Source organism: Aplosporella prunicola (genome assembly GCF_010093885.1).
Source record: "Aplosporella prunicola CBS 121167 unplaced genomic scaffold K452scaffold_19, whole genome shotgun sequence".
In the NCBI taxonomy this organism is placed as follows: Eukaryota; Fungi; Ascomycota; class Dothideomycetes; order Botryosphaeriales; family Aplosporellaceae; genus Aplosporella; species Aplosporella prunicola.
In genome coordinates, this window is record NW_022983547.1 from 226,807 (window position 1) to 254,010 (window position 27,204).

Here is a 27,204-nt window from a genome sequence, read left to right on the forward strand (position 1 = left end):
GCGTGCGTGGGTTATGGTGCACGTGTTGCAGGTCGAGTATTGTGTTTGATGGCGGATTACGATTGACACTTACGATCTTGCTCTTTTTACTAATATTAAAGAGTGGTTGTTGCGAATTTATGCATGGTCGTTAGCAATGAATATCTTGGGGTGTTGAAGATATGAGACTGAGCGACGGCCACTGAATGCTAGAACGTTACCACTGATAGCAATACATGATTGGTCGCATTTATCTGATTTCATTAGCATGGAGCATGAAGTAATTTAATGCTAGACAAAGAGAATTTGTTTTCAGATGCAGAGCGTTGACAAATGGTTCCTGCGGCTGGCTGAGACAACCATATCACAGTCTCACAAAACAGTGTCCATCGAAGCTATCACATGGCCTTAGGTTACTTTGCTCAACTTGCGAACAGGCTAAAGCTGGTTATTATGATTGAGGGAACCCGAATAAACCGGAATAGAGTGTGAGACATGATAGTCACATGTCTGCTATCGCAAACATCGTTACTCAAAAGTTAACGTTCTCCGTACGTTGAAAAAAGGGGACCTTAAGAAAGGGTAATAAGGGGCAAAGCCAAAGTACACAGGGCTGACACAAATACAAATGAAGTTGTACGAAAAAGACCTTCGGAGGTCCGAATTTTGGCCTTCAGCTGCTGATTAGCGTTGATGATCATATAATTGCAGCTATGTGCTACTAGCAGGCGGTGACAGAGTTAAAGTGAAGTCACATAGAGCCCTAGACGTTCAATGTTCGAGGTTCAAATTACCAAAAGAGGCAATAATTTGAGGGTTGAACCAGAACGACAAAGTGAAATTGAGCACAAGTTTTAGACGGCGGGCCTTAAAAACGCGAGTCTGTAGGCGCGTCCGACAGTCCGCAGGTTGGAATTGGCTATGCCAAGGGCATGGCGCCTCAGCACTCTATGTCAACAAGCAATTGCTCCAATGGGCCCCTGTGGCCGGACATGCGGGGCTCACCGCTCCCGCCACTTGTGGTGAAGAACGTGTCTGGGGTTGTCGCAGCGAGCACCCAAGATACGCGAGGTAATTTCTCCGAGACATGGTGCGAGCCTCTGACTGCTCTGGATTGGGGGCGGCTGATGACGTTCATGCTTACTGACAGATCAGCAGCGTCCTCGTACGAGACAAATGAGCTCAGCACCATCCTCTATGAAGATTTGTTGGGATTCAAATGCTTATGTCGGCAGGAATCTTGCCGGTCGCCCTGAGACAGGTCAGTCACCTATGATGTTTAGGCAGGCCATTTGCAGGGGTTTCGGGAGGAGACCCGGAGCGCCATGTACATGCACGTTGTTTCCAAGGAAGCACCCCCGGAATTCGTATCTCGCAGCGGAGTGAAATCCAGTCCCCGGAATTTGTCAATCAAAGCTGGCTGCATGGCGGGTAGTTACTTACATGCATGGCATGCGTGTGCCGAGCGCTCGGCTTTCTAAGCCACATTGCGCGTACACTGCTTGGCTAGGCAAGTCAACGTCATCAGTGAAAACTCACTGAGAGAGATGCGGGAACATGTCATGACTGGGATATGGATTTTGAGAAACATTGGCATTCGTAGGCGGCGTGGCAGGGGAGGTTGTGATAGACTTTGTTGCAGGAGGCGTTGCCGAGAGAGAATGTGCACCTTGCCCTCGGCATCGGCCAAACAAACAACAAACCACCGTCGTGCAGCGTATTCTGCACCTCCATCCAAGCAGCAACACGTTATCGTAACCGGGCATTTTCACACTGCTGCAACGATCGCGCTGATAAGACAGTAGGCTGTTTAGACGATGTTGTGATAATGTCGCTTTTCAGCCGCATGTGGTCGAAGAAGCCGCTTTTCGGCCGCACATGGAAGCCACTCGCATTCCCCAGTAAGGGTTTCGTCCCTATTTCAGCAGACAAGAAGGTCGAAGAGGAGACCCTTCCAGACTATGTTGCTTCCCGGTACTATCCTGTCCGAATCGGCGAAATTTTGCGGGAACGCTATCAAGTCGTGGGGAAGTTAGGGTATGGAGCCACCTCAACAGTGTGGCTAGCACGGGACCTGAGGTAGGCTAGTTATATTCCTTCTCTGCCTGGCGCCTATAGTATTCGCTCAACTATAAACTTTAGCGAATGCCGCCACGTTGCTCTCAAACTCTTCATCCATTCCGAATCCATGGGGAGTGAGCTGGACAACGAGCTCAACATTTATAAGCGCGTCGAGAATGCTTCGGGTGCGGCAACCAGTGGTATCTTCAAGGACCACCCGGGCCGTACTGCCGTCCGTTCGCTACTCGACTCATTCGACGTCAATGGGCCCAAAGGGCAGCACCGGTGCCTCGTTCACCAGCCGCTCTGGGAGAACATACTTGGTATCAAGCATCGTAACCCTGTGCGGAGACTGCCCGAGCCAGTTGTGGCTTTTACACTTAAGCGCCTTTTCCATGCCCTAGACTTTCTGCACAAAGAATGCCACGTTGCGCATATCGATATCAAGGAGGCTAACATAATGCTCCCAGCAGATAATTCTGTGCTTGAAGAGTTTGAACAGGAGGAGCTTACAGAACCTTGCCCAAGGAAAGAGCTGTATGGGGGAATTATTTACCTTTCCCGTGAGCTTAACATGCCAAAAGACTTCTATGCGCCTATACTGTGTGATTTTGGCTCAGCTGTACCTCTAGATGACGGGGTCGAGCACCGGGAAGATATCCAGCCTAATGTCTATCGAGCACCGGAAATTATCCTAGATATTCCATGGACGTATAGCGTTGATATATGGAACGTGGGATGCATGGTGAGTGCCGATAGCTTGGATGGGAGTTCTATAACTGACGACTTCCTACTCGCAGGTCTGGGACGCCTTCCAGGGTGAGCACTTGTTCACCGGCAACGACCCGGAACTCCAAACATACCGGGGCCGAGCCTATCTCGCCGAAATGATAGTCCTTCTCGGTCCACCGCCGCCGAGCCTTCTTGCCAGGGCGAACCTAAGGAGCAAGTTCTTTTCTGATGCTGGTGAGTTGCGTGCTTTCTATCGTTGGAATATTCCCTTTCGCTAACAACGTGTTTTTCCAGGTGAGTTTTGCGCGGGGATTCCCATTCCAGATCCGACTCCGCTTGAGCGCAGGGAAACGTCTCTTGAAGGGGAAGACAGGGAGTGCTTCCTACGCTTTATGCGGAAGATGCTACAGTGGGAGCCAGAAAAGCGCTGCTCCGCTGGAGAGCTAGCAGAGGACGAGTGGATCCTCAAGCACTCTACGTAAGGGCAGCGAAGAGACGGATGTTGTTGCTGTTTTCGGCGAAAACCCTAGGCTGCACGGGCTTGCGCTGAGCGAACAAGCGAGACTTCTACATATGTTGAAGTATTGTGTTGCAATCTTTCTCGTGCAAGAGGTTGTACTGGCCATCGCAACACCAGATCATTTTGCAGCTTCGCTATCGACAGCTCGATTGTAGGGATGCTGCCAAAAGGACGGAATGTAACGAGGCCCAGAATTCCAGAGGTACGGGAGCCATCACTAACTCGAATGGGTAAAGAGGGGAAGTTGAGAGAACTGGTGGGGCAGTCGAGACCAGTCGTCCGTCGTTGTACGAATAAGAAAATAGGCGTTTGTTAGTCGAGCAAATACGAGACCAAGGCTGTGGTTAGTGGCGGTAGTCAACCTGCATGAAAGTCAAAATTGGGAAAAGAGTCGACGAAAGCACAGCCTCCCCGCCGCGAACGATAGGTAGTGATCGCGGAAAGCTGTCGCAAAAAGCCAGACGACGGGCCTCGCACGCAATCTTGCATTCCTATCATGAGAAAAGGGAGGACGCAAGGTTTCCATCGAGGGTATGCAAGGTGACACCCGTTCCTGGCGCTGACGACTCGCGCGACGTCGACTTACTCTGCTCTCCCGCTCGCGTCTCCTCTGCACGTTCGGGGAGCCGATCAGCGCACACAGCAACGAGCGTAAGCTGAGGCTGCCACCAGCGCCGCGCCAAAAGGACGCGTGGCCGGCTGGGCTGTCGTCAATTCAGGGCAACCAGCGCGCTTCATATAGGCGGCGGTTGGCTGATGCAGGTGTAAGGCTGGGGGGCACCGCCCAGGTCACGGATCCCCGCATCGGAGCAATCGCGACACAAGCCTGAGAAGAGCCAAGCCCTTCGGAGCTGAGCGGGATAGTATCTCATTGCCCTGCCTTTGCCTTTGCTTCTGTTGCTGCCGCTGCGCTATTCCGAGCTCTACTGTGTCGGGCGTCGGGAGATGGATAGTGCATGCATGCGTGCAGACGCACAAGCTTTTAGGCTTGGAGGGGGCAACGTAATGCCACCAAGACTTGAGTTGACGGAAGTTCTACTCAAATAGCTGAAGGGCTTCTCCGCCGTCCGCCTGATGGAGTGAACTGATGATCACCTTGCACCTTGCAACGGCCCCCTTCGCAATTCATTGTCAGCTGTCCGGGGCGCTAGAGACAGCCTCTCCTCGTTTTCTTTGTTCAGAGTTAAATATAATCCCTTGGCAACCTTGACCCAGACAAACCCCAAATATTGCTCTTCCACCTCTTTCCCCTTATCTGCTGGAATGTTGACGACCCGCAAAGTTGCTGCTGCCCTAATAGGGCTTGGTGAGTTGATAGACCCCACTCCCGATTACACAGTCGATGTTGACTATCCTGCGAAGCCTCTACCGCCTATGCTCAGGTTTCCAGCGCCTGTCAAGGCGATGTGTGTTTCGGACTCAATATTCCAGAAAACACTGCTTCCTCAGGAGATGGCGACATTTTCTTTCAATTGACAGCACCGACCAGTTACTCATGGGTCGCCTTGGGCCAAGGCGGCTCCATGTCTGGGTCCAACATCTTCGTCATGTATACCTCAGCCGATGGAAAGAACGTGACGCTTTCTCCTCGACTAGGTACAGGGCATGTCATGCCGAATTACAACGAAGCGGCTAAGGTCACACTCCTTGATGGATCTGGCGTGTCTAACGGGAAGATGGTAGCAAATGTCAAATGTAAGTTACCATCTCTCTACTTACTAGCATGGTACTCATAAGAGCACATTGTAGGCTCAAATTGCAACTCTTGGTCCGGTGGTTCCATGGACTTCACCTCCTCTGATGCTACCTGGATATATGCAAGCAAATCAGGAAGTGCTTTGAATACCGACGATAAAAGCCAGAGTATCTCTCAGCACGGAAGATACGGAAAGTTTACCTGGGACTTCGCACAAGCGAAAGGCGGCAGTAGTGTCAACCCGTTTACGTCCTCGTCCAGCACTTCGGGGTCAGGTTCAAGCGGAGCTACTGGGACACGGAGCTGCACCCCGAGGAGCTCTTCCAATTCAGGAAGTAACTCAGGAAGTACTTCGGCCGGATCTTCTGGAGGTAGCACAACTACTGCTAACGGTGGTTATCCGTGGACGGGACGGCCCACGGCCCGCCCAACTGGCTATGGTGGGTGGAATGGGAACTACCCCAATTCTGTTCCTTCCGGCTTACCTTGGCCAGGGCCGAACTCCAAGCGCGCGTCGGACGACAACTACTGTGACGATGACGGCAGTTCCTCCGGGGGGAACAGCGTTAACAGCTTTGGCGCGAATCCGTCGAATCCGCTACAACTGAGCGGCCAACAGGGACTTTTTGGTAGCCATAGGGATATGCTGATTGCGCATGGAGTGTTGGCTTGTCTGGCCTTCGTGATTTTCTTCCCCTTTGGCGCAATCAGCATCCGGCTCTTCAGTTTCCCAAGCTTAATTTGGTTCCATGCAGCCATCCAGATACTCGGTTATATGCTCTTCATTGCGGCTTTCGGAATAGGTGTCTACATCGCCACCCAAATGAAAGCGGTAAGCCCTGCAACACCATGCCGCATTCTTTTTTATAGACCGTTGAATTGACCAGCTACGCAGATGGACATGTACCACCCCATAATCGGCATCGTGCTCTTCGTTCTTCTTTTTTTCCAGCCAATACTTGGCTTTATGCACCACGCTCTTTTCAAGAAATACAGAAAGCGCACCTTGTGGTCATACGGTCATCTTTGGCTCGGCCGGATTATCATCACGCTCGGAATCATCAACGGAGGCCTCGGCCTGCTTTGGGCGGACAATGCGGGCCAGTCTGCGTATATCGCATATGGTGTTGTCGGTGGCATCATCTGGCTGATCTACGTATTTGCTGCAATTTATGGTGAGATCAAAAGGGCAAGAACCCCGCCCGCCTACGCCGGTTCTCCACCTCGGAAAGGTTCCGGCACTAGCAACAGTCCCGTGTCATCAGATAGGCGAGAAGAGTACTACGGTCGGTACGATCCGAAGAACCGCAGATGATGAAGCCGTCGGGACGGGAAGCGAGGCTAGAGCGAGGATGCTGAAGCGAGGATACCTATACTTGACTTTCTGGGTGGTATAATTAGAAGCGTGTGTCTTGCGGTGAGGTTGATGTGTCTTGAAATGAAAGTACCGTCGTCATGCTGCGGGACGATCAGTGCATCCGTACTGGTGATGAGAGCAATCACGAAGTGATTTGGTAGAAGATGAAAAGGATTCCACAGCCTTCCTGTTCGGCAGGGAGTCCCGCTTAGCCGACGGGAGCCACTCCGTAAGGTTGAACGTTGATGTCTTGGACAGGCGTGACGGGGACTCGAAGATCAACGCTCTGACGCTGAGGGGCATTCACCCGAAGTTTTGGCGGGGGGCGTTCCGATACATCAACAATCAACACCCAGATTTCATCCAGCACCCAATCCCGCGCCCGTCCTCGACCCTTCGCACCGCCTGGCCCGTATCTCAGATCGGCACTCACCGAGTCAACGTCTTCCAAGACACTGCAGTATCCCTCTGAATCCGCCAGACCGCACCAGGACAGCCCACCATGGGAGAATCTAGGTATGCCCATTCCGGCAAGCGCCTTGCCGTTCTCATCCGCACCGCGCACAGCGACTGACAGGTTTGACACAGGCAGGAGCTGCTCACTTGGATCAACAGCCTTCTCCAGCTGAACCTTACCAAGGTCGAGCAATGTGGTACTGGGTACGCCAACACCAACCCCCCGCAACACCCTGTTCACACCACCTGTTCCGTACCCACCACGTCAGCCAGGGCTGTCGAGCGCTTTTCAGTGCGACAAACGCTAATATACCAACCCCAGCGCGCCTCTCTGTCAGGTCTATGACAGCATTTTCCGTAGGTGCCCCTTAAACGTGGCGGGACCAGTGGGCGCAGCTAATGTTTTTGCAGTTGACGTGCCCATGTCGAGGGTCAAGTTCGACGCAAAGAACGAGTACACGTATTTGCAGAACTTCAAAATTTTGCAGAGTAATATTCCCCCAAATTCCAGCTTCTCAAGCCCTATACAGCAGGCTTGCTCACGCAAATTGCTATTGCAGACACCTTCGCCAAGCATGCCATCGACCACCCTCTCCACATTGAGTCGCTCGTCAAGTGCAAGATGCAGGACAACCTCGAGTTCCTCCAGTTCACCAAGCGCTACTGGGATCAGTACTTCCCCGGTGGTGACTACGATGCGCCTTCCCGTCGCAAGGGCGCTGGCGCTCCTGCCAGCGGCGGTGCCCGTGCTGGCGGCGCTCCCCGCGCCGGCTCTTCAACGGCACGTAGGGTCGCTTCTACCAGCAGCAGCGCCGCCGCCGCGCCGCCCCGCACCAGGACCCCGCAGTCCAGCGCGCAGACGGCTGCGCTCACGCAGGAGAACAACGCGCTGAAGGAGACGGTGGCGGGTCTTGAGAGGGAGAGGGACTTCTACTTCAGCAAGCTGAGGGACATTGAGCTTCTGATCCAGAACGCCATGGAGGCGGACCCCGAGCTGGAGAAGGACGAGGGCCTGCTGAAGTCGATCCAGAACATTCTCTACTCGACAGAGGTATGAAACATGATGGGCAGAGTGGCTCGAGAAATGACTGCTAATTCGGCTTCACAGGAGGGCTTCGAGATCCCGGCGGAGCTGGAAGGCGAGATCGAGGAGGAAGAAGAGACGTTTTAGACGATGCTTGGGCTTATAGCATTGAGCGATGCGTTTCATATGGCCGGGTTGGCCGCTTCACGAATACCCTGCAGATTGCTGTTGAATAGGGAGTGGTAGACGATTGAGGAGGGCTTTAGTCCGTTTGGGCTGAAAAATGCATATGGAGTTTCTTCACATCACGTGTGACTAGTGGTCAATCAGCCGTCGTGTGATCTGCAACATTACGCACGTGGCTGGTGAGTTGTGGCTCAAGCGGGAGCTTCCCTGCATCGCGAGTCCACTGTTTTGACCTGACAACGCACGCCGACTACCTTAACACGTCTTGCTATACCGTTATATCATGAGCCTCAGGTGCCCATAAAGCCTTGTCTTGTCCCGTTGCATGTCTTTGCGACAGCCGGCATCCGCCCTCGCTACTCACCCTCTCCTTTCGATCAATCGACCGACCTAGGGAGTACATCATCACCATGCCGCTCGACATATCCATACCCACGACCAGCGTCTCGAGCAGCGCAAAGCCCTTCACCATCTACACGGTTTCCATCCGCCAGCCGCTGCGCACCACGACCATCAACAAGCGCTACTCGGACTTTGAAGCGCTGCACACGGCGCTTACCTCGTCGGTCAACGAGCCGCCGCCGGCGTCGCTGCCAGGGAAGCACTGGTTCTCGAGTACGGTGAACAACCCAACTCTGACGGAGCACCGACGGCGTGAGCTGGAAGCGTACCTCACCGCCATCGAGACGGACTCGGACGCGCGGTGGCGGCACACGAGCGCTTGGCGTAGTTTCTTGGACTTGGGCGCTACGCAGCGTGGCAGCAGCAGCGGAACCAAGGAACCCGGACGCGGAGGACTGGGCATCAAAGATGCGGGGGCCTGGCTCACGGTGCACCAAGACCTCAAGAGTCAGCTACACCAAGCTCGACTGGCTCTGACGCGACGCGAGCAAGCGCAGACGGCCCAAGCGCAGCACGAGGCTGGCGCGACAGCAAAGAAATTCCTCGTGCTAGCGGGCACACTTATCGTTGCGCTGGAAGAGGGCCTGAAAACGTTGGGTGGCGGCAGCAACGGTGAGAAGAGCAATGGCACAGGGCGGAAGGGCACGTCCAAGAGCGGACGGAGCCAATCCCAAGACGAGGACGAAGACGACTTCACCGGCGAGAAGCTAGGCGATGGCGAGCTCCGGCGGCGCCGGGACCTGATCACGGGCGCGCGCAAAGAAAAAGAAGGGCTCGAGGGCATTCTCAACGCCATGGCGGTCAAGACGGCCGTTGGTGCCAGCACGTCGTCGCTCGGCGCGAATTCGGGCACGGCGACGCCACTCGACAAGGCTGGCCTGTTCAGCCGCGGCGCGCGGACAAGCTCCAAGAACACGACCAACATCGCCGACGTCTTTGCGGACCCGCCGGTGCCCGGCATCTCGCGCACCCCGACGTCGCGCCGCACCCTGGGCGGCCCGGCCCCCGAGACGCAGCGCACCCGCGAGCTCGACAACTCGGGCGTCTTGCAGCTGCAGCAGCAGATGATGCGCGAGCAGGACGAGGACGTCACCGACCTCACCAAGGCCGTGCGCCGCATGCGCGAGATGGGCGTCCAAATTGCCGATGAGCTCGAGCTGCAGAACACCATGCTCGGCATGCTGGACGAGGACGTCGACCGTGTCGGCGGCAAGATCGACGTCGCCAAGAAGCGTATTGCCCGGATCCGATAGACGAGAGACGTCTAGATGGTTGTTGGAGTTGGACCACTGGTGGCGAGAAGAAGACACGATGCGCGCGTGTGTAATTAATACTTCACCTTTCTTTCGGTTTTGTTGTTGCGTTAGTATGATACCTTCTAGGAGCGGTCGCTTTTGGCATTTGCCACGGCTTAGACATTGGCGTTTGGCTGTTTTAATGGGTATACAGACAGAATGGGTTATGAGCAGACATGTTTGTATAACAAAGAGAATGTAAACCTCGCAAGCGTAGTCCTTTGCCGAGCCAGCTCCAGCGCAGTGACAGAAACCGAAAAACCATATGACCAGTTTAGCAGACGAAGGAAATCTACCAATGTTCAAGACAATTTCCTCTTCCGTTCTTTTTATCTCAACAAACAATGCTCTACCACAGAAAAGGAAAATCTCTTGTAAAGTAACCCCACCTCAACCCAGTATTTCGCGCCCATATTTCATATTCCAAAACCAACAACTGCTTTTAATCATCCTTCTCCTCTTCATCCTCTGGCCCAGGACCAGCTCCACCCTCCACCTCCATCGTAACGTCTCCATTAACCCTGCCCTTGTAGTCATGAGTAGTAACCTTGTACTTGCCGCCATTCCAGAGATCCTTGATCGTAAGCTCGCGAGTACGACCAAGACTCTCGATAGCGCCAATGCGGTCGAGCGTGTCTTCAAGGTGCTGATCGAAGCCAGGCTGGGAGCAAATTTCACGGAAGGCGTTTTGCATGGGGACCGAGTCTAAGCAAAGTCAGATAAACACGCCGCGAGAATGGTCGGACTTGGGGGTGCCCGAAGAAAATGAGACGCACCAGCTCGCACTACGGCCCAAGGGCGGTCGTGAGAGGGGGGCGTAGAAGAAATGTTTGACTCACCGGCTCGGACCATGGCTCTGGAGTCGATGGTGAAGATGTTGACGTGGTCGTAGTCCTTGATGAAGTCGGCTCGGGTCATGATCTCGCGCGCCTTGTGCAGTGGGATTTCGGGGAGTATGTGGCCCCTTTCCGTATCATAGATCTGCTCCATTTCCTTCTCCTTGTCGTAGAGCGCCTTGGCCAAGACCATAGCCGCGGACTAGGCACGCATCAGCGATTGAGTACGTAGAGGAGCGTAGAAAATTGCACTTACAGCGTACTTCTGTTGGTCCATAACGTCATCATCCATGGGCTCACCGAGGATCCAACATTGGTTCAGGAACCACGTCTTTTCTGCTTCGCAAATCTTGTTGCAAAGCGCCTTCATGTCACTGGCCTTTGCAACACGGTTGAGGAAAGACAACCTGCCACCAACCCTGTTGTAAATATACTCGAGGTCCTCATCCGAAGGTGCTTGGCCAAAATATTTCATGCGGTAGAGCCTCAAGGCAGCCAGAGCTTTGAACTTCGGAAGATCCTTGACGGGTGTAACCTCCATCCGCGTCGCAAAGAGCTTCAGTCGTTCATATACCCAGTAATCGTCCGAATTGAAGACAACAGTAGCGAGATTGGAGGCTGCCCACTGCTCCGCACGTTGCTGCAGGAGCTCAATCAGGTCTTTGCCATCTTCGTCGTCACGGAGAAGATGGACGCTGTTGATGACAAGGACCAGCGGCCGGCCTATTTTCTCTCTCCGCTTCAGGGCAACCTTCTCCAGCTTGTTGAATGCTCGTTCAATGTCGAGCAGAGCCGAAGCATCCCGGGGGCCACGAATGGAGAAGAGGGAACCGATGTTGTCCTCGTGGTACTCAAAGTCCAGCGCTTTTCCTAGCCTGATGCGGAAGATTTCGGGGTCCGAGTGAGCTTCAAACATGGCGACGCCCTCGCCGTTGTTCTTGGACATGGCTTCAATAATCATGGATGTTTTGCCGGTGCCTTTTTCGCCGATGATCAGATGGTAATGGCCTCTGTCATCGCCCCGCATAATGGCGTCGAACTTTTCTTGCTCGTCTCTGTAGATCCAATCGCCTTCCTCTGCCTCTTTGGCACGAGGGAGTCCACCCTTAGCTATGGTAAGTACAGGGTCTCCTGGACTGAAGGCATTGTCCATCTTCTCAATGACCATTCTCTTGTAGTAGACGGTATAACTGTATCCTACGAGCCTATATTCGGGTCAACTAGGTGTTCTTACAAATGATATCATGGTTCCGGCGCGCTCGATTGGGGTGCTCTTTGCAAAGTACAGGACATGTCATGGCAGATGTCACAAAGTGAAAAATGTTGGACTGAACCACGAATCTCAAGCGATGACAGCTTTAACGAGCGCACTTCAAGCTTCAACCTACCCTAAGACCGAGATGGATGCAAAGGTTGTCATCGCACTCTCGAACATCTTCCACGCGGTCTCGCGCCATTCTCCATTCTTTTTGCTCTCCGCAAAAGTTTCGGCTTCAGTGGGATCAGGCTGGGGCTGCGGGGCCGGCGATCCTCCTGATACCCAGCGCCTGCCGACGGCAGCGACGCGGGCAGGCTGCACGAAGCGACAGTCAGCGCGGCGGGACGCGGCTGAGGCGGATCGAAGGCTATGCGCCCGGAACGCCGCCCGAAGCATGACCAATGGCGTCAAGGGGCGTTCTCGGAAAAGGAAAAGGACAGGACAGGGGGGCAAGAAAGCAGAACTCCGAGAAGAAGCCGATGAAAGAACGACGGGTTGAGGATTACAAAAAAGAGAGCAAGGAAGGGAAAATGGATGACGAGTTGAAACGAGCGACAGAGGAGAAAAGAAAAGGTTGGTGCCGTGCGTGTCTGCGCGGTGGCAGTGGCAGCGGGAAACTAGCTCCTGGGGAAGCTTGGCAGCGACTCACACAGCTGTCGCGTGGCAGGACGCGCAACCAAGATTCTGCGACAATACGGGGAGCCCGGGACTTAGCTCAGTGTGTTACTACAAGGCAGTGATGCTCTCTGCAAAGACCCGCGGGCTTGGGGCTGGACAAATGCCGAGGCGAGTGATGTACCGTTGGCGCGTGTCTGGAGGCCGCGCTGCTTCGGGCCGCTTCGGGATCATAGCAAAGAATTTGGCTACCCTCGAGAGGTTTGGATGCGCGCCGCAGACGACAGCTCCCTTCCTCCGCCACCACCTTGTACATTTAGATGCGCCTTCTCTATCTCGCTCTTTCATTCCCATCCACCTAGGCCCATTGTCCAGTCCCTTCAGCCTCCGCCTCACGCCTCCATCACCGTCCCCGCGCCAGAAAAATGGCTGCTTCCAATGACGCCTCGACGCCAGGTACGCCCCATCTCCAACCCTCCATCTCGCCCGTCGCGCCCAGTCGCACGTGCCCTCTTGCTGCTCGCAGTCCGCTAACCCATCCATTGGAGCAGTGAAAGCTGAGTCGACGGCCCCGGAGAAGCCAGTGAACGGAGAGGCTGCTCCTGCGGAGAACGGAGAGCAGACGGAAGAGGACGCCGGCAATGGCCAGCCCATTGACAGTAAGCTTGAGCCTGCACTCCGGTCCTCTAGAAACGGCTGAACCAACACAGTCTCGCAGACGTCTTCACTCTGACCGTCAAGTTGCCACACGAGCCATTCGAGACCCAAGTCATCGTCGGTACCCATCGTGCACCAAGCCACAGGCACGTGTAGCTAACAATTGCACAGGCCTCGACGCAAGAACAGGTCCAGGACCTCCGCCAATCCATCATTGACGCCCCGCACACCTTCCAATACTCCTGCTTCCACCTCGAGCACAACGGCGAGCGCATCAATGACTTCGTCGAGCTGTCGGAGGTCCCTGGCATTGGCCCGGAGTCGGAGCTGAAGCTGGTGGAGGACCCTTACACCGAGAAGGAGGCTAGGATGCACTTCATCAGGACAAGGGAGCTCATTGGCGCCTCCGGTGACCGGACAGACACTGCGCATGGTGCTCTGGCTGGCGTGTCGCTTCTGCATGACGTCTCGGCCAACATCGCTGCTGCTGAGGCCAAGGCCGCTGGCAAGCCCGAGAGCTCCGTGCTGGATAACTACAGCTTCGACTCGGCGGGTTCCGTCCAGACCTTGTTGCCTCTGCCGCAGGACTCCGCGCCCAAGACGGTCAAGGCCATCTCGTTGTCGCCGTGGAACCCCCCTCCCTACCACCTTCGCGCCAAGGGCCACCTGCTGTACCTGCAGGTGACCACGAACGAGGGCGAGCAGTACCAGATCACTTCGCACGTCTCTGGTTTCTTCGTGAACAAGTCGACCAACCAGAAGTTCGACCCGTTCCCCCGTTCGGCGCCCAAGGCCATCGCGGAGCACTCGCTGCTCACGCTCATCCAGAAGCTGTCGCCTTCGTTTGATGCTTCTTTCCAGGAGCTTCTCGAGTACAACAACGCCAAGGACCCTCTCGCCATGTTCCAGCTGTCCAACGCCATTCCCGCGAGCCCGTGGATGGTTCCCCCGCCGACCTCTGCCGTCAACTCCCACCAGGCCGACATTACCCGTACGCAGGAGAACTACCTCATCTCCGGCCTGGAGAGCGCGGACAACCTCCGTGACTGGAACGAGGAGTTCCAGTCCACCAGGGAGCTGCCCCGTGATTCCGTTCAGGACCGCGTCTTCCGTGAGCGCCTCACCTCCAAGCTGTTCGCCGACTACAACGAGGCGGCTGTGCGCGGTGCGGTGCTCGTCGCTCGTGGCGAGGTCGCTCCTCTGAACCCCACTGAGGGCAAGGATGCGCAGATCTTCGTCTGGAATAACATCTTCTTCTCTTTCGGTGCTGATGGCGTTGGTACCTTCGCCACTGACGGTGGCGATGAGGCTGCCCGCGTCGCGACCGGCAAGGACGTCATGGGTGTCAAGGCTGTTAACCAGCTCGACATCACCGGTCTTTTCACCCCCGGAACCGTCGTTGTTGACTACCTCGGTAAGCGTATTGTCGGTCAGAGCATCGTTCCGGGTATCTTCAAGCAGCGCGAGCCTGGCGAGCACCAGATCGACTACGGTGGTGTTGAAGGCAAGGACGTGGTTGCTGAGAACGAGGCGTTCGCCCCTCTTTTCGAGCAGCTGTCCAAGGCTATGCGTGTGAAGAAGCACACTGTTTGGGACAAGGAGAACAAGGCCCACGTTCTGGAGGGCTCCGTCGAGACGAAGGGTCTCCTCGGTACGGACGGCAGGAAGTACGCGCTTGACCTGTACAGGATCACCCCTCTGGATGTTGCTTGGTTGGAGCAGTACTGGCAGGAGCCTGAGGAGGGCAAGACTAAGGACAAGGAGCGGGATTACCCTCACCGCATGGCCGTTATGCGTACTGAGCTTGTCGAGTCCTACAACCGTCTCAAGCTTCGGGAGTACGTCAAGGCGGAGCTCACCAAGCGCCAGGAGGCCAAGGAGGCTGCCAAGAAGGAAGAGGAGGAGAAGAACAAGGAGAACGGCGAGGCCAAGACCGAGACTGAGGGCGAGGGCGAGAAGAAGGAGCCCGAGCAGGACCGCGTCGACATCTCCGGCTTCCAGTTCGCGCTCAACCCCGATGTTTTCTGCGGCCAAGTGCCCCAGACCGACGAGGAGAAGGAGGAGTACGCCAAGGACGAGGCTGAGGTCCGCGCCGCGTGCAACTACCTCAGCGACGAGGTCATTCCTCGCCTCATCCGTGACCTGCAGGAGGGAGATGTTGGATTCCCTATGGACGGCCAGTCTCTCACCAGCCTTCTCCACAAGCGTGGTATCAACATGAGGTACCTCGGCAAGATTGCCACCCTGGCCGACAAGGAGGACCCCAGGCTCAACGCCGTCAAGCGCCTTGCTGTCCAGGAGATGATTGCTCGTGGTTTCAAGCACGTTGCCAATGACAAGCTTCGCTACCTCCCTGCGCCTTTCTCTGGTGCTTGCGTTGCCCACTTGCTCAACTGCTTCCTCGGCACCGACCTGAACGCCGAGCCCAAGGCTGAGGTCGACACTTCCCTCAAGGCCTTGTTCGCTGAGGGTGACTACAGCTTTGAGTCGGTCACTCCCGAGAGCCTCAAGTCCGCCATTATCGGCGAGATTGCCCAGAGGTTCCGCTTCGACATCGGCGAGAACTGGTTTGAGTCTGGCAAGCAGCTCCAGATGCTCCGTGAGGTCTGCTTGAAGCTTGGTCTTCAGGTTGAGGCCAAGGAGTACGCTTTCACTAAGGAGCAAGCGTCCCAGGCTCCGGCTGCCGCCCCTGCGGTTGAGGCCAAGCCCCAGACCAACGGCAATGCTGCTGGTTCTGGCAAGAAGAACAAGAAGAAGGGTGGTGCGGACAAGGCCTCTCCTGCTCGTTCTGCTGCCCCTGCGACGCCCGCTCCGGCTGTCACATTCCGCCCTGACGACATTCAGAACATCGTTCCCCTTGTCAAGGAGGCGTCGCCCAAGGTAAGCAACTTTCTAACAAACTTGGTATATTCCGTGCTGACGAATACTATAGAGCGTGCTTGCTGAGGAGGCCCTCGAGGCTGGCCGCATCTCCATCGCCCAAGACCAGAAGGACCTGGGCCAGGAGCTCCTTCTGGAGTCCTTGTCCCTGCACGAGCAGATCTACGGTGTTCTCCACCCCGAGGTCGCTCGTGTCTACCACCAGCTTTCCACTCTTCTCTATGGCTTGGAGGAAAAGAACGCTGCCGTTGAGCTGGCCCACAAGGCTGTCATCGTCTCTGAGCGTACTCTTGGTGTCGACTCGTCCGAGACCGTCCTGGCGTACCTCAACCTCGGTCTGTTCGAGCATGCCAACGGCAACACCAAGGTCGCTCTTGGTTACGTCCGCCATGCTCTCGAGTTGTGGAAGGTCATCTACGGCAACAAGCACCCTGACTCGATCACCACGATCAACAACGCTGCCGTGATGCTCCAGACCATGAAGCACTACCACGATTCTCGTCTGTGGTTCGAAGCCTGCCTTGCCATCAGCGAGGAAGTCTCGGGCAAGCAGTCGATCAACACCGCCACGCTGCTCTTCCAGCTGTCGCAGGCCCTGGCCCTCGACAAGGACATGCACGCTGCTGTCAACCGCATGCGCGAGTCCTTCAACATCTTCAACGCCATCCTTGGCCCCAACGACCGCAACACCAAGGAGGCCGAGTCTTGGCTTGAGCAGCTCACGCAGAGCGCCGTCGTTCACGCCAAGCAGATCCGCGACGTCCAGGCCGGTCGCATTCGCCGCATCCCGCTCACGCCGCGCCAGAACCTGCGCCCGCAGCCGCGCGTCGGCCAGACGGTCAGCGAGGCCGTCGGCGGCCGTGCTCCCAACTCGAGCGCCAGCGGAGACATGCAGCAGCGCAGCATCGAGGAGCTCGTTCGCTACATTGAGGGCGAGCCGCAGAAGAAGAGCGGCGCGAGCAAGAAGAAGCAGCAGCAGAAGCCGAGGAGGCCCGGTCGCGCGGGCGGTAACTAAGGTCGCATAGCCCTGCTTTCTGCACGCATTGGGTTTTGGTTTGGATGGGCGGAGGCCAAAAAAGTCACTTGTCTTGTTTTATATCAATCCCTTCTGTTCTGTCTTGCGGTAAAAGCTTGTATGCGTACATAACTGGCCCGGTGGTTTGTGCAGAGCATGGAAGGCAGCATTGTGGGCCGCCGGGTACATTTTGGCGTCTTGTCATTACCTGTAGGTTGAAATCGCCGCTCTGAGAGGACGCATAGGTCCTCGCCGTGTATGATATTTCTGTGTAGCGCTCTGCTGTACCTACGAGTAGAATCGAGAGTGGTGATGCGCCAAGGCGGCTTGCGGGATGACGAAATCATTTTCGCGCGACAAACAGCTCGAGCTTCCAACGCGCTCGCCGTCCCACACAAAAACCATTCCCCACTCACATCCTTCCCTCAGCTCTCAACGCAGCACCCCTCCATCACCTGCGTTTCGCGACAATGGTCTCGTACAACGAAATGGCACGCGACAATGCCGTGCCGATGGCGACAAGGCCCGCTCCGGTCCCCACGTCCAAGCTGCCCGCGTTTCTGCGCTTCCCGCTGCTCGTCGTCCTTGGTTTCGCCACGTCCATGGCTCTGTACTCCGGCGCGAGCGAGTTCATCGACCCGCAGCTGAGGGCCGTGTGTAGAAGCTCCAACGAGGACTACAAGGTCGCGTCGAGCATCGCGTGGAGGCTGGCCGAGATGGGGCTTGGCTGGTTTGCCAGTTACGATGGTGAGTAAATGGCGGCGCAGATGGAGGACGCATTGCCAGAGGTGGAAGCTGATTTTTCATCAGATATTGATCTCATCTCTTTCTCTCTCCTCACCCACTCGCCCTGGTACTACCTTCTCTACACCTTCTATGACGTCCAGCCCGCGACCATCGCCATATGCTTGAGCATCGACGCCGCCTCGCTGGCCATCCCCACGCGCCTGCTCCGCCCGCGCGCCCCGGCCCATAACCCGCGCGCCGCCCCTGAGGCCGTTCCCAACCGTAGCATCATCAACGACTTCCAGACGGTGACCGCGACGTCGCTCCTCGGGTCGGCCATCTACAGCGTCGTCCTGTCGGCTGCGTTCCTGACCTTCCTCCCCAGCTTCATGGTGGTGCACTTCGAGGGGCTCGTCTCGCTGGTCCGCGCCCACGCTGCCTCACTCGTGACGCTCTTCATCACGCTCGCCCCGCTCGGCTACGCCGCGCGTGAGTTCCTTCTCACTCCCAGCCTTAGCGCGCAGACGCACCGCGGCGACGCTGAGCACGAGGCGTTCAACCCTGAGACGGCGGGCCTGGTCGAGCACCTCATGCACAACTTCTGGTGGGGCAGCAAGAAGACGCGCGTGCTCATCAAGCGCACCGCGACGCTCGTCGTGTTTTCGTGGATGCACTCGTTTGCGCACGCCGCTGGCGTCCTCGAGGGCGGCGATGTCGTGGGCGCGGCGGGATACTCTGGCGTCTGGGCGGCGGGGTCGCTGCTGAGCGGTCTGATCTTCAGATGGGTCGAGAATGTGTGAGAACAGGCGCTTGTGCGTATTGATCGTTATCTCACAGAAGATCGAGCGAGGCACGACTGACGTGCAGCATTTGCACGGTGTTTGTTGTTGTCATCATCATTGCCATCGCCATGGCCGTTTTCATCATCTAAACCATCACACAAAGGTAAGGTTTTAGCAGACCAGCCAGAAATTCTGCATTACTTGGAGTGAAGCGGGGGACATTCAGGGAGGGAAGGGAGGGGCAAAAACGGGAGTCAGGTCCAGGTGGTCCCTACTTTTGGTCGAATCGCTGGTTTGCGAGTTCCAATTTCTTTTTTTGTTAGCCTCTGCGCACGTCAGGGTACTTTTTCATTTTCCTTGTCGTTCGTCTTTGTTCCTCTCATGTTGTCTTGCCATTGTATTTTATTTTGGTGTGTGTTTTTACCGACCGTTGCAGTTTTCCACCGGCTCCGCTGCCGTTCGGAATTGGAGCGTGCGTTGCGGGGCGAGCTAAGTTTAGATCCCTCGCACGTCCGAGCCGATTCGGATTGGGGTCTCACGTCCGGCGTTAGGAATCTAGGTACGAGTATCAAAGCGCTTCAAAGAACCACCACCACCTTTCCAGTCAAACCAACATCTCGAACCAGCTCGTTCCGACTAGGCCCCCAAACCCTTAATTATCTTTCTCCAACTCCAACAGCCTTGCCATCTCCTCTGCCACATCCACCGCGAATCCTTCGTCGTTGATTGCCCTCTCATCTTCCACAACATCGATCCCACTGTCCGCCAGCCCCTCATTGACAGCCCGAAATAGCGCCTCGTCGGCCTGACTATCCGCAAACGGGCCGTCGGGCACGGCCAGCGCGCTCACCCCGCCCCGCGGCACCCACACCTGGACGCGCTGCGGCGCCTTCGCGCACCTCAACTTCCTTGCCACAAACTCACCCACGGCGCGACACTCGTCGACGTTAGTGCGCATGAGGGTAACGCTAGAGTTGTGCTCGAACAAGCGGCGCGCAGCATACCGTTCGGGCACGGTGTCGCGCGGGCCAAAGTTGACCATGTCGCAGGCGCCGAGGCTGAGGATGCAGGGCAAGGCGGCGGTGGCAGCGGCGTCGAGGCGCGCCGGCGTCGCGGCCATGGCACCTCCGGCGTACAGGTCGCAGAGCTCGGTCGTGGTGAGGTCGAGCACGCCGTCTAGCCCATTGCGCGCGATCAGGGCCTCCATGGCTCGCCCGCCGTGGCCCGTCGCGTGGAAGACGTAGGGCGGGCTGATGCTGCCTGAGTAGTGCGCTGCGTAGTGCTTGAGAATGCGCTCCACGCAGGGCGTCGTCACGCCGAACATTGTGATCCCGATGCGGGCTTTGCGGGGGGCTGGCGGCTGGGAAGCTGTCTGCTGCTGTTGCTGCTGTTTTTGTTGTTCTGCTTGCTTTTTCTCTCGCTCACATCTGACAGCATATGCGGCGGCCATGCCTGCAATAGCGCCTGCTGCATTGTCAAGCACGGACTGCAGCAGGTCGTTCAGCCCCGCGACGTCAACCACGCTGTACATCAGCGTGATGTCTGCCTCACCGACGACGGGCCCCGTGTCGCCGCTGGCAATGGTGCTGACAATCAGCTTGGGGAAGCCGAGCGGGAGAGCGGTGTGCATGGCTGCGGCGGCGAGGGACGTCCCGCCGCTGCCGCCGAGGCTGATGATGCCGTGGATGGGCGGGCTGTCGGCGGCGCGCAGTGCGTGCTTGAGGTAGTTTGCGGCGCACGCGGCCATGTGCTTGTTGAGGGCGCCGCGCGAGAGCGTGCTGGCATCTGCTGCTGGCGCGTCGGCGGGTGCATGTTGGGTTAGTAGTTGGGACTGCGGGATTGTGATGGCTTCGTGGGCGGTGGGCGTGCGGCCTGCGTCGATGAGCTCTACGGTTGTGTTGGGGTGCGAGAGGATGCGGGCGCGGGTGTAGAGTAGCTCGTCGAGCTTGGTGTCGCAGGTGCCGAGGAGGACGACGCGCGGCATGGTGGGTCACGATTTATAGGGACAGAGGTTGTGTAGGTAGACATGGCTCGCCTACCCTCGAGCATCACAAACTGATGTCAAGTCTCGTTTGGCGGCGGCACCAACGGGACAGGGTTCGCTCGTTCGCCAGGGAGATCGACGGTGCGGGGAGGCGGCGTGACGCAACCACGCAGCTTAAATCTTTGCCCAGCGAGCCAGCAAGCAACCGCTCCCGGCGCGGCTACTCTCCTCCCTGAAGCAGAAGCACATCCCATCCCGACGTCTGGAAACAATGGCGCCGCCCACGAACCGGAAAGAAATCCTCGACCACCTGCGCTCCAAAGCCGCCCGCGGCGAATCCATCGTCGGAGCTGGCGCCGGTAAGCGGCCTCCCCCAGGCTCCCGTCCTCCAGGCTCCCGCCCAACGGCGCCGCTGCTGACTGTGCCCTTCCAGGCATTGGCCTCTCGGCCAAGTTTGTGGAGAAGGGCGGCGGTGACTTAATCATCATTTACAACTCGGGCAGGTTCCGCATGGCAGGCAGGGGCTCGGTGTGTTGTCTTATCCGCTGGGCCAATGGCATTTGCTGACGGTTGCAGCTTGCGGGCCTGATGCCCTACGGAAACGCCAACGATGTGGTTCTCGACATGGTATGTTGCAAAAAAATGCAAAAATAAAAAGTGCCACCCTGCCGAGTGGACGAATGGTTGATGTGGCTGGGGCCAGGCCAACGAAGTGCTCCCCATTGTCGAGCACACGCCAGTGATCGCGGGCGTGTGCGCGACTGATCCGTTTCGGACGATTCCCTCGTTCCTCAAGCAGCTGAAGGAGCTAGGGTTTGCCGGTGTGCAGAACTTTCCCACGGCAAGTCATACGCAATAGAGCTAGTGACCGGTCAGGCGGATCCTGGTGGCTGACGGGGCGGCGCAGGTCGGGCTGATTGACGGGCAGTTCCGGGCGAACCTGGAGGAGACGGGCATGGGGTTTGAGGCGGAGGTTCAGATGGTCAAGGCCGCGCGCGAGCTGGAGCTGTTGACGACGCCGTACGCCTTCAACGTCGACGAGGCGGAGCGCATGGCACGGGCGGGGGCAGACGTGTTGGTTGCGCACATGGGCCTGACAACGTCTGGCTCGATCGGCGCCACGAGCGGGAAGAGGCTCGACGATTGCGTGCGGCTGATCCAGGAGATGCGGGATGCGGCGGCCAAGATCAACCCAGACGTTGTCGTGTTGTGCCACGGGGGCCCGATCGCAAAGCCCACGGACGCGGCGTACGTGCTGAGCCGGGTCAAGGGGCTGCACGGCTTCTACGGAGCCAGCAGCATGGAGAGGCTGCCGGTCGAGGAGGCCATAACGGCCATCACGCGCGAGTTCAAAGGGATCAGATTGATTAGCTAGGAGCAAACTTGCACATGCATTGAATGGCGCAGAACTGGCTTGGACCCTCCCGCAGCTAGCTTGTCTGGTGCGCTGTAAAAAGACTGGGCCCGCGGCGTCACGGGTTGGCCCAGGCAGAGTTTGGGTCAAGCGCGCGGGCGCATCAATCATCTCTCGCTCGCTCGCTCGCTCTGCCCTCCCTCACATCCAGACTTCCACCCCATCCCGCCAGCCAGCCCTACCCGGGCCACCAGCAAGCCCTCCGCCTGCATGCTTGCTGACCCCGACAAGGCGAGCGACAAGGCTGCTGTTGTAAACTGAACCTCTACCTACTGAAAGCCTCGACTCGACCAACGACGCTGCCGCCGACACTCGACCGACCGACCGACCGACACACACACACACACCCACCCGCACCCCGGCTGGCTGGGGACCCTTCCCGCACAATGAATCCAGCAACCTTCCAGAACCCCATGGGCATGATGCCGCAGCAGCAGCCCGCCCACGTCCAGCTCAAGGGTCAGGTCCTGGCTCGCATGCGGCAACACAGTTCGACCTTGACCGGCTGGCAGAGCACCCTGGGGGCCGACGCGCGCACAAACGCCGTCTGGCAACTGTAAGTCGAGGCGCTGCCCCGTGCCCCGACCGTTTGTACATCGCACTCACTCTCGTCCACAGCTACAGCTTGTTGCGCCTCGCAAGGCCGGGCGTCCCCGACAGCGCTCTCCTCAACCAGGCCATGCAGCACGAGTCGGGCATGCTGAGCACGTCGCAGTCCAAGGTATGCCGCCTCACTCCACGCCCTCGCCTGTCCGAACTAACCACTGCACATACAGGAAGAGTACCTCACCAAATTCAAGGCCGCGTCGCAGCGGCTGACCGAACTGCGAGCCAAAAATGCCGACCAAGCCTCCATGGCCATGCAGCCTAACAACTCCATGGCAGCTTCACAAATGGGCATGATGCACCAGACGCCCATGCAAGCCACCGGCTCGAACCAGGGACAGAACGCTTTCCACCAGCCCTACCCGGCTCACTTGCAGCACCAGATGCAGGCCTCACCTCTGCCCATGACCCAGAACCCGTCCTCGACCGGCATGGACAACTCCAACATCCCGTCGCAGGTCCAGCAGCAAGGCATGCAGCAACCTCAACCAAATCTCCAGTTCGGGCCCGAAGACCAGCAGAAAATCACCGAAATCACTCGTCAGCTACGCCAACGCTTACGACCTGAGGATGAGAATAGGATCAGGACCGAGCTCCAAAGCATGCCCATAGAGAAACGTCAGGCACTCGAGCAGCGCAACATCGACCCCATAATGTGGCGTCTACGTCAGAATGCCATGCGACTCTACGCCGCGCAGAAGCGTGCGGCCCAGACTGGTGGTCAAATGGGTCAGCAACCAAACCAAGGCCCGGGCATGGCTGGCAGAGGAATGCCGAATCCGATGATGCAGCGCACTCCGCAAATGGGAAACACAACACCGCAGCAGAACGGCATGGGAGGCGGCGCCGAGTTTGATTACGCTCAGCTCACGAGTCAGCAAGCTGATGCGGTGCGCTCTGCGCAAGCTGGCCATGACGTGGTCCCTGCCAGCAACAACCCTGGCATGGGCCAAATGGGCGGTTTCAACGCCATGGCCGGTGGCCAACCAGGACAAATGGGCGCACAAGGCAGGAATCCGGCTCAGCAACCCCCAGGCTTCAACATCCACCAGGCCCAGCGAGATAACGCCATCCGGCAAATCCAGGCACAAGCTCAAGCTCAGGCGCAGGCAGCCCGGGCCCAGGGAATGACCCCACAACAGCTTGCTCTCATGGGCCAGAGGCCTGGCTTCAACATGCCTCCGGGCGGTCCACAGAACACTGCTGGCATGTCATTGCTGACACGGCCTATGATGCCTCCCGGTCCTGGAGGTAATGGCACCCCGCAGCCAAGGCCTCCGCAAGCTGGCGGTCAAATGCCACCCCAGAATTTCGGACAAGGAGCACCAGGGATGAGCCAGGCCGCACGAGCACTCCAGGAAGCGCACATGAGGGCAGCAGCAGCTCAGACCCAGTTGCCTGGCGGCCCAATCACTGCACGAGCAAGCCTCATACCCGCCAACGTACCCGGCCCAGTCCGACAAAAGATGCTGGAGGTGCCCGAGGATCAATTCAGAGCGCTTCTGACGAAGTGGTTCAACGCTAATGGCAACCGGCCTCCGTTCGGACCCAACGCCAACATGTCGCAACCTGGCGCGCAGATGGGCCCTCAGCAGGGTAATCCAGGCGGAATGTCCATGATGGGTCCCAATGCTAATATGCCACCGTTCATGCAACAAGGCCAAATGCAGAATGGAATGAACAACCCCCAGATGCAGCAAGTATTCCAGCATGAGATGATGGCTCGCCCACAAAATGATGTTCCGCTCAACCCTCAAATCGTGCAGCAAATGGACACACTGCCATACCCGCCGCCGATTGCCGACGCTGTAAGACAATCGATGCCAGAAAACATCAGGTCATGGGGTCAACTGAAGGAATGGGTCTCAAGGAACCCTAACCCGATGCTGCCCATGGAGAAGCTGACTCGGGTACAACGCATTCATTACGAGAAGCTTTCCGGTCAGCAACAAAACAATGCTGCGAACCTCGGAATGCCGAACGGTCATCCGAATGGTCCAGGGCAGCTTGGACCTGGTCATCCAAATGGCCAAGCACCTCAGGCTCCCATGATGCCCGCTGGCGGTACTCCGAATCCGGGAATGCAGCAGCGCATGGCTGCCATGCAAGCAGCTCAACGCCAGCGCTTGATGATGGCTATACAGCAAGTGTCTGCTGCTGACATTCAGCGCGTCAGGCAGCAATACGGTCCAAGGGTAGCTAATGCGAGCGACGATCACCTGAGGCAACAGATTGCCACTATGCGGTTGCAGCAACAGCAGAAGGCGATGGGACAACCGAACATGCCAGGCATGCCACCACAACCACCAAACATGGGTATGCCACAAGGCCCGAACATGCAGCAGCCACCGCGGGTGCCTCAGCCTGGCCAACCTCAACCAGCTCCTCAAATGAGTGGTCAGCAACCTCAGGGCCAAGCGAAGCAAGCACCTCAACCGAAGCAGCCTGGCAATGCGACGCCCAAGGTCCAACCCCAACAGGGCTTGAAGAGGCCGTCGAGCGATGATGTCGTGGAAGTCGCCGACCCGAGCAAGCCACAGGCGCCTCCGATGCAGCCGTCACAATCCCAGCAACGTCCTCTGGGGATGACGCAAGCGCAGTTCGAAAAATTGACTCCCCAGCAGCAGCAGGTCTTGCGGCAAAAGCAGATGGCCATTCAGGCGGCTCAAGCTCAAACTCAAAATCAAGGCCAGGGCGCTGCTGTCCAGGGCGCCGCTACCCAGAGCGGGCAGGAAATTTCGACCGCCGAGAGAAATGAATTGACCAAGAAATTCATGATGCTGTTGACTGAGGTCAGCCAGAGCGTGGGCCAGCGACCAGTCATCGAGGTCCCTCCGGAGGCCAAGGCGGCCATGGCACAGAAGCTCCGTGCTCAAGGCAACATCATCCAGGGCATCGACAAGTTCATGCTGGCAGATTATGTGAGGCATCGTGACGACAAACGGACAAAGAATATCATCATGGTGGTAAGTGATTGCCTTTGATAATCAACAAACGGCATGTACTGACTTGCGAATTAGCGACACCTCCTCTTTTCGCAGCTGGACGGCCAGCGACAACTCCGCGAACAGGTCACCATCGAGCCGGCGAATTTCGAGAAGCTTCTGCATAACATCGACGTGTTCATGCGCCAGGTCGCAAAGGAGGCGCAGAACGACAAGAACGAGAAGAACGAAAAGAAGAGTAAGGCGGCCGAGACAGCTCAGGCTGACGGCGCACAGCCACAAGCTCAGCCATCAGCAAATGCTACTCAAGGACCCCAGTCGAAACTCAGCCACGCTAACCTTCAAGCGTTCCAAGACCACCAAGCAGCGATCCTTCGCCGTCCGCAATCTGGCAGCAAGCCTCCCGCAGCTCCGACTTCTTCGCAACCGCCGTTCTCCTTCTCCTCTCCTCATGGCACTCCCGTCTACCCGCCCAACAGGCAGTCCGAACTTACGCCCGAGAAGCTTAAGTTGCCGGCCAAGAAGAAACAAAGGACGAGCGCCGACTCTACACCGGCCCAGGGAACGCCTATCGCGACTTCCTCGCCACAAATCGGCAAACTCAGTCCCGAATTGCGCCGCGATGCCAGCCAGCCGGGTCTGCCCGCCAAGCCGCGCTTCTCCTGCCCTCACCAAATCTGCGACTTCAGTGCGCGGGGCTTTGAGACGAAGGAGGAACTTGATGGACACATGAAGGAGCAACATGCGAAGATTGAGGATCCTCTTCAGTTTGCTGTCGATAGCGTCGCCGAAGGTCTGGGCCTCAATGCCGATGGAAGCAGCAAAGCACCCAAGGTCGATGCTGCCGCGGCCAACCGTAGCAAGCCTATGTCAGTCGCGAAAGCACCAGCTCTCGCAGCGGCCAAGACCGGTCAGACTCCGATTGTCAAGGCCGAGGCCGCAACTCCTGTCCCTGGCGGTGCAGCCGCAACCCCGATGAATCGGGTCCCGACTCAGACGGGTATCAAGAGTTCTCCATCGGCAAATTTCAAGACGCCGCAGGCTGCAGGTATCAAGACGCAAACTCCCGGCTCGGGTTCCGGTGCTATTCCGATGCACCGCACTCCCAGCAAGCTCGGCGTCTCCAAGGACATTGCTGGCAAGCCCGTTGATGGCACTTTGCCTGCCGGCGCCGTTGATGGCCTTTTGAGCCCGCCGAAGGATGCAACTGCTGCTGATCCTTGGCGTAACTGCCCCCTTTCTCCAAAGGAGCTCAGCAACTTGTTTGACTTCGAGGAAGACATTCTGGGTGAAGTTTGCTCCATGCCCGCTGAGCAGTTTGTCTTCCAGCATGACGGCCTCACTCCGACGACGACTCCGAGCCCCGCCGACACAGACAAGAGCGCCACGACGGCTACGAGCGACATCTCGGAGAACGACAAGCTGAACATCAAGATCAGCGCCGAGGATGGTCTCAGCTTCGACCAATGGAAGCTGGAGTCTGATATGGATTTCAGTCGGCAGATGGACAAGCTGTTCATGTTCGATGAGGCGAGCGACGGCACGACGGGCTTGCCTGAGATGAGCATGGATATGGGCCCCAGCAACGACTTCTGGAGAGACAGGATGGGCGATCAGAAGAAGATTCCCGGATGGTCTTCGGAAGAGCTGGAGCCGCCATTTGACTTTTTGAACGCGCCTATCTACGACGAGGCGAGGGATGTGCTGTTCGGACTTGACACGGCCATGATCGACGCTTCATGACTATTTTGAGGGTCTGCTCGTCTAAGTCGTTATTT

At 57.3% G+C, this 27,204-nt stretch overlaps 10 protein-coding genes across 10 annotated transcripts; 7 read left to right on the plus strand and 3 right to left on the minus strand.

The window, feature by feature from the left end:
* Positions 1–1,258: 1,258 nt before the first annotated feature.
* K452DRAFT_310506 (uncharacterized protein) lies at positions 1,259–1,745 on the minus strand (the record flags this gene model as incomplete). The annotated part of the gene is made up of 3 exons (XM_033543344.1): positions 1,259–1,399; positions 1,423–1,477; positions 1,519–1,745. The coding sequence occupies 3 exons, from the start codon at positions 1,743–1,745 to the stop codon at positions 1,259–1,261; spliced, it is 423 nt and encodes a 140-aa protein (XP_033395268.1).
* K452DRAFT_254010 (uncharacterized protein) lies at positions 1,694–3,494 on the plus strand. The gene is made up of 4 exons (XM_033538309.1): positions 1,694–2,058; positions 2,122–2,785; positions 2,841–3,006; positions 3,067–3,494. Exons 1-4 carry the CDS (start codon positions 1,808–1,810, stop codon positions 3,252–3,254), a joined length of 1,269 nt encoding a protein of 422 aa, XP_033395269.1. The 5' UTR covers positions 1,694–1,807; the 3' UTR covers positions 3,255–3,494.
* Positions 3,495–4,256: 762 nt separating this feature from the next.
* K452DRAFT_352383 (iron reductase domain protein) lies at positions 4,257–8,137 on the plus strand. Its single transcript, XM_033545770.1, has 8 exons — positions 4,257–4,598; positions 4,655–4,987; positions 5,042–5,820; positions 5,884–6,278; positions 7,124–7,158; positions 7,213–7,290; positions 7,362–7,852; positions 7,910–8,137. Exons 1-8 carry the CDS (start codon positions 4,556–4,558, stop codon positions 7,970–7,972), a joined length of 2,217 nt encoding a protein of 738 aa, XP_033395270.1. The 5' UTR covers positions 4,257–4,555; the 3' UTR covers positions 7,973–8,137.
* A 284-nt stretch (positions 8,138–8,421) lies between these two features.
* On the plus strand, positions 8,422–9,666 carry K452DRAFT_232144 (uncharacterized protein; the record flags this gene model as incomplete). Its single annotated transcript, XM_033537209.1, has 2 exons — positions 8,422–9,025; positions 9,101–9,666. The coding sequence occupies 2 exons, from the start codon at positions 8,422–8,424 to the stop codon at positions 9,664–9,666; spliced, it is 1,170 nt and encodes a 389-aa protein (XP_033395271.1).
* A 484-nt stretch (positions 9,667–10,150) lies between these two features.
* On the minus strand, positions 10,151–12,198 carry K452DRAFT_328013 (uncharacterized protein; the record flags this gene model as incomplete). Its single annotated transcript, XM_033544961.1, has 4 exons — positions 10,151–10,413; positions 10,548–10,746; positions 10,801–11,749; positions 11,933–12,198. 4 exons carry the CDS (start codon positions 12,196–12,198, stop codon positions 10,151–10,153), a joined length of 1,677 nt encoding a protein of 558 aa, XP_033395272.1.
* Positions 12,199–12,653: 455 nt separating this feature from the next.
* On the plus strand, positions 12,654–17,295 carry K452DRAFT_274931 (uncharacterized protein). Its single transcript, XM_033539213.1, has 5 exons — positions 12,654–12,873; positions 12,969–13,076; positions 13,136–13,191; positions 13,246–15,954; positions 16,007–17,295. The coding sequence occupies exons 1-5, from the start codon at positions 12,843–12,845 to the stop codon at positions 16,967–16,969; spliced, it is 3,867 nt and encodes a 1,288-aa protein (XP_033395273.1). The 5' UTR covers positions 12,654–12,842; the 3' UTR covers positions 16,970–17,295.
* Positions 17,296–17,457: 162 nt separating this feature from the next.
* K452DRAFT_231905 (uncharacterized protein) lies at positions 17,458–18,495 on the plus strand (the record flags this gene model as incomplete). Its single annotated transcript, XM_033537195.1, has 2 exons — positions 17,458–17,716; positions 17,780–18,495. 2 exons carry the CDS (start codon positions 17,458–17,460, stop codon positions 18,493–18,495), a joined length of 975 nt encoding a protein of 324 aa, XP_033395274.1.
* A 634-nt stretch (positions 18,496–19,129) lies between these two features.
* Positions 19,130–20,461, minus strand: K452DRAFT_232188 (uncharacterized protein; the record flags this gene model as incomplete). Its single annotated transcript, XM_033537211.1, has 2 exons — positions 19,130–19,845; positions 19,903–20,461. The coding sequence occupies 2 exons, from the start codon at positions 20,459–20,461 to the stop codon at positions 19,130–19,132; spliced, it is 1,275 nt and encodes a 424-aa protein (XP_033395275.1).
* Positions 20,462–20,732: 271 nt separating this feature from the next.
* K452DRAFT_328017 (uncharacterized protein) lies at positions 20,733–21,836 on the plus strand (the record flags this gene model as incomplete). The annotated part of the gene is made up of 5 exons (XM_033544962.1): positions 20,733–20,820; positions 20,895–20,989; positions 21,038–21,088; positions 21,165–21,302; positions 21,369–21,836. The coding sequence occupies 5 exons, from the start codon at positions 20,733–20,735 to the stop codon at positions 21,834–21,836; spliced, it is 840 nt and encodes a 279-aa protein (XP_033395276.1).
* Positions 21,837–22,261: 425 nt separating this feature from the next.
* Positions 22,262–27,169, plus strand: K452DRAFT_300121 (uncharacterized protein; the record flags this gene model as incomplete). The annotated part of the gene is made up of 4 exons (XM_033542299.1): positions 22,262–22,431; positions 22,494–22,596; positions 22,652–25,447; positions 25,502–27,169. The coding sequence occupies 4 exons, from the start codon at positions 22,262–22,264 to the stop codon at positions 27,167–27,169; spliced, it is 4,737 nt and encodes a 1,578-aa protein (XP_033395277.1).
* Positions 27,170–27,204: the final 35 nt, after the last annotated feature.

What these genes read in the sequence shown, in the direction of transcription:
- K452DRAFT_254010 (XM_033538309.1), top strand. Translation starts at nt 1,808, where the DNA reads ATGTCGCTTTTCAGCCGCATGTGGTCGAAGAAGCCGCTTTTCGGCCGC. An exon ending in TGGCTAGCACGGGACCTGAG is followed by an intron (nt 2,059 to 2,121) that starts GTAGGCTAGTTA and finishes TATAAACTTTAG; the next exon opens with CGAATGCCGCCACGTTGCTC. An exon ending in CAAGTTCTTTTCTGATGCTG is followed by an intron (nt 3,007 to 3,066) that starts GTGAGTTGCGTG and finishes GTGTTTTTCCAG; the next exon opens with GTGAGTTTTGCGCGGGGATT.
- K452DRAFT_352383 (XM_033545770.1), top strand. Translation starts at nt 4,556, where the DNA reads ATGTTGACGACCCGCAAAGTTGCTGCTGCCCTAATAGGGCTTG. An exon ending in TGCTGCCCTAATAGGGCTTG is followed by an intron (nt 4,599 to 4,654) that starts GTGAGTTGATAG and finishes TATCCTGCGAAG; the next exon opens with CCTCTACCGCCTATGCTCAG. An exon ending in CGAGAAGAGTACTACGGTCG is followed by an intron (nt 6,279 to 7,123) that starts GTACGATCCGAA and finishes TACCAACCCCAG; the next exon opens with CGCGCCTCTCTGTCAGGTCT.
- K452DRAFT_274931 (XM_033539213.1), top strand. Translation starts at nt 12,843, where the DNA reads ATGGCTGCTTCCAATGACGCCTCGACGCCAG. An exon ending in CAATGGCCAGCCCATTGACA is followed by an intron (nt 13,077 to 13,135) that starts GTAAGCTTGAGC and finishes ACAGTCTCGCAG; the next exon opens with ACGTCTTCACTCTGACCGTC. An exon ending in TCAAGGAGGCGTCGCCCAAG is followed by an intron (nt 15,955 to 16,006) that starts GTAAGCAACTTT and finishes CGAATACTATAG; the next exon opens with AGCGTGCTTGCTGAGGAGGC.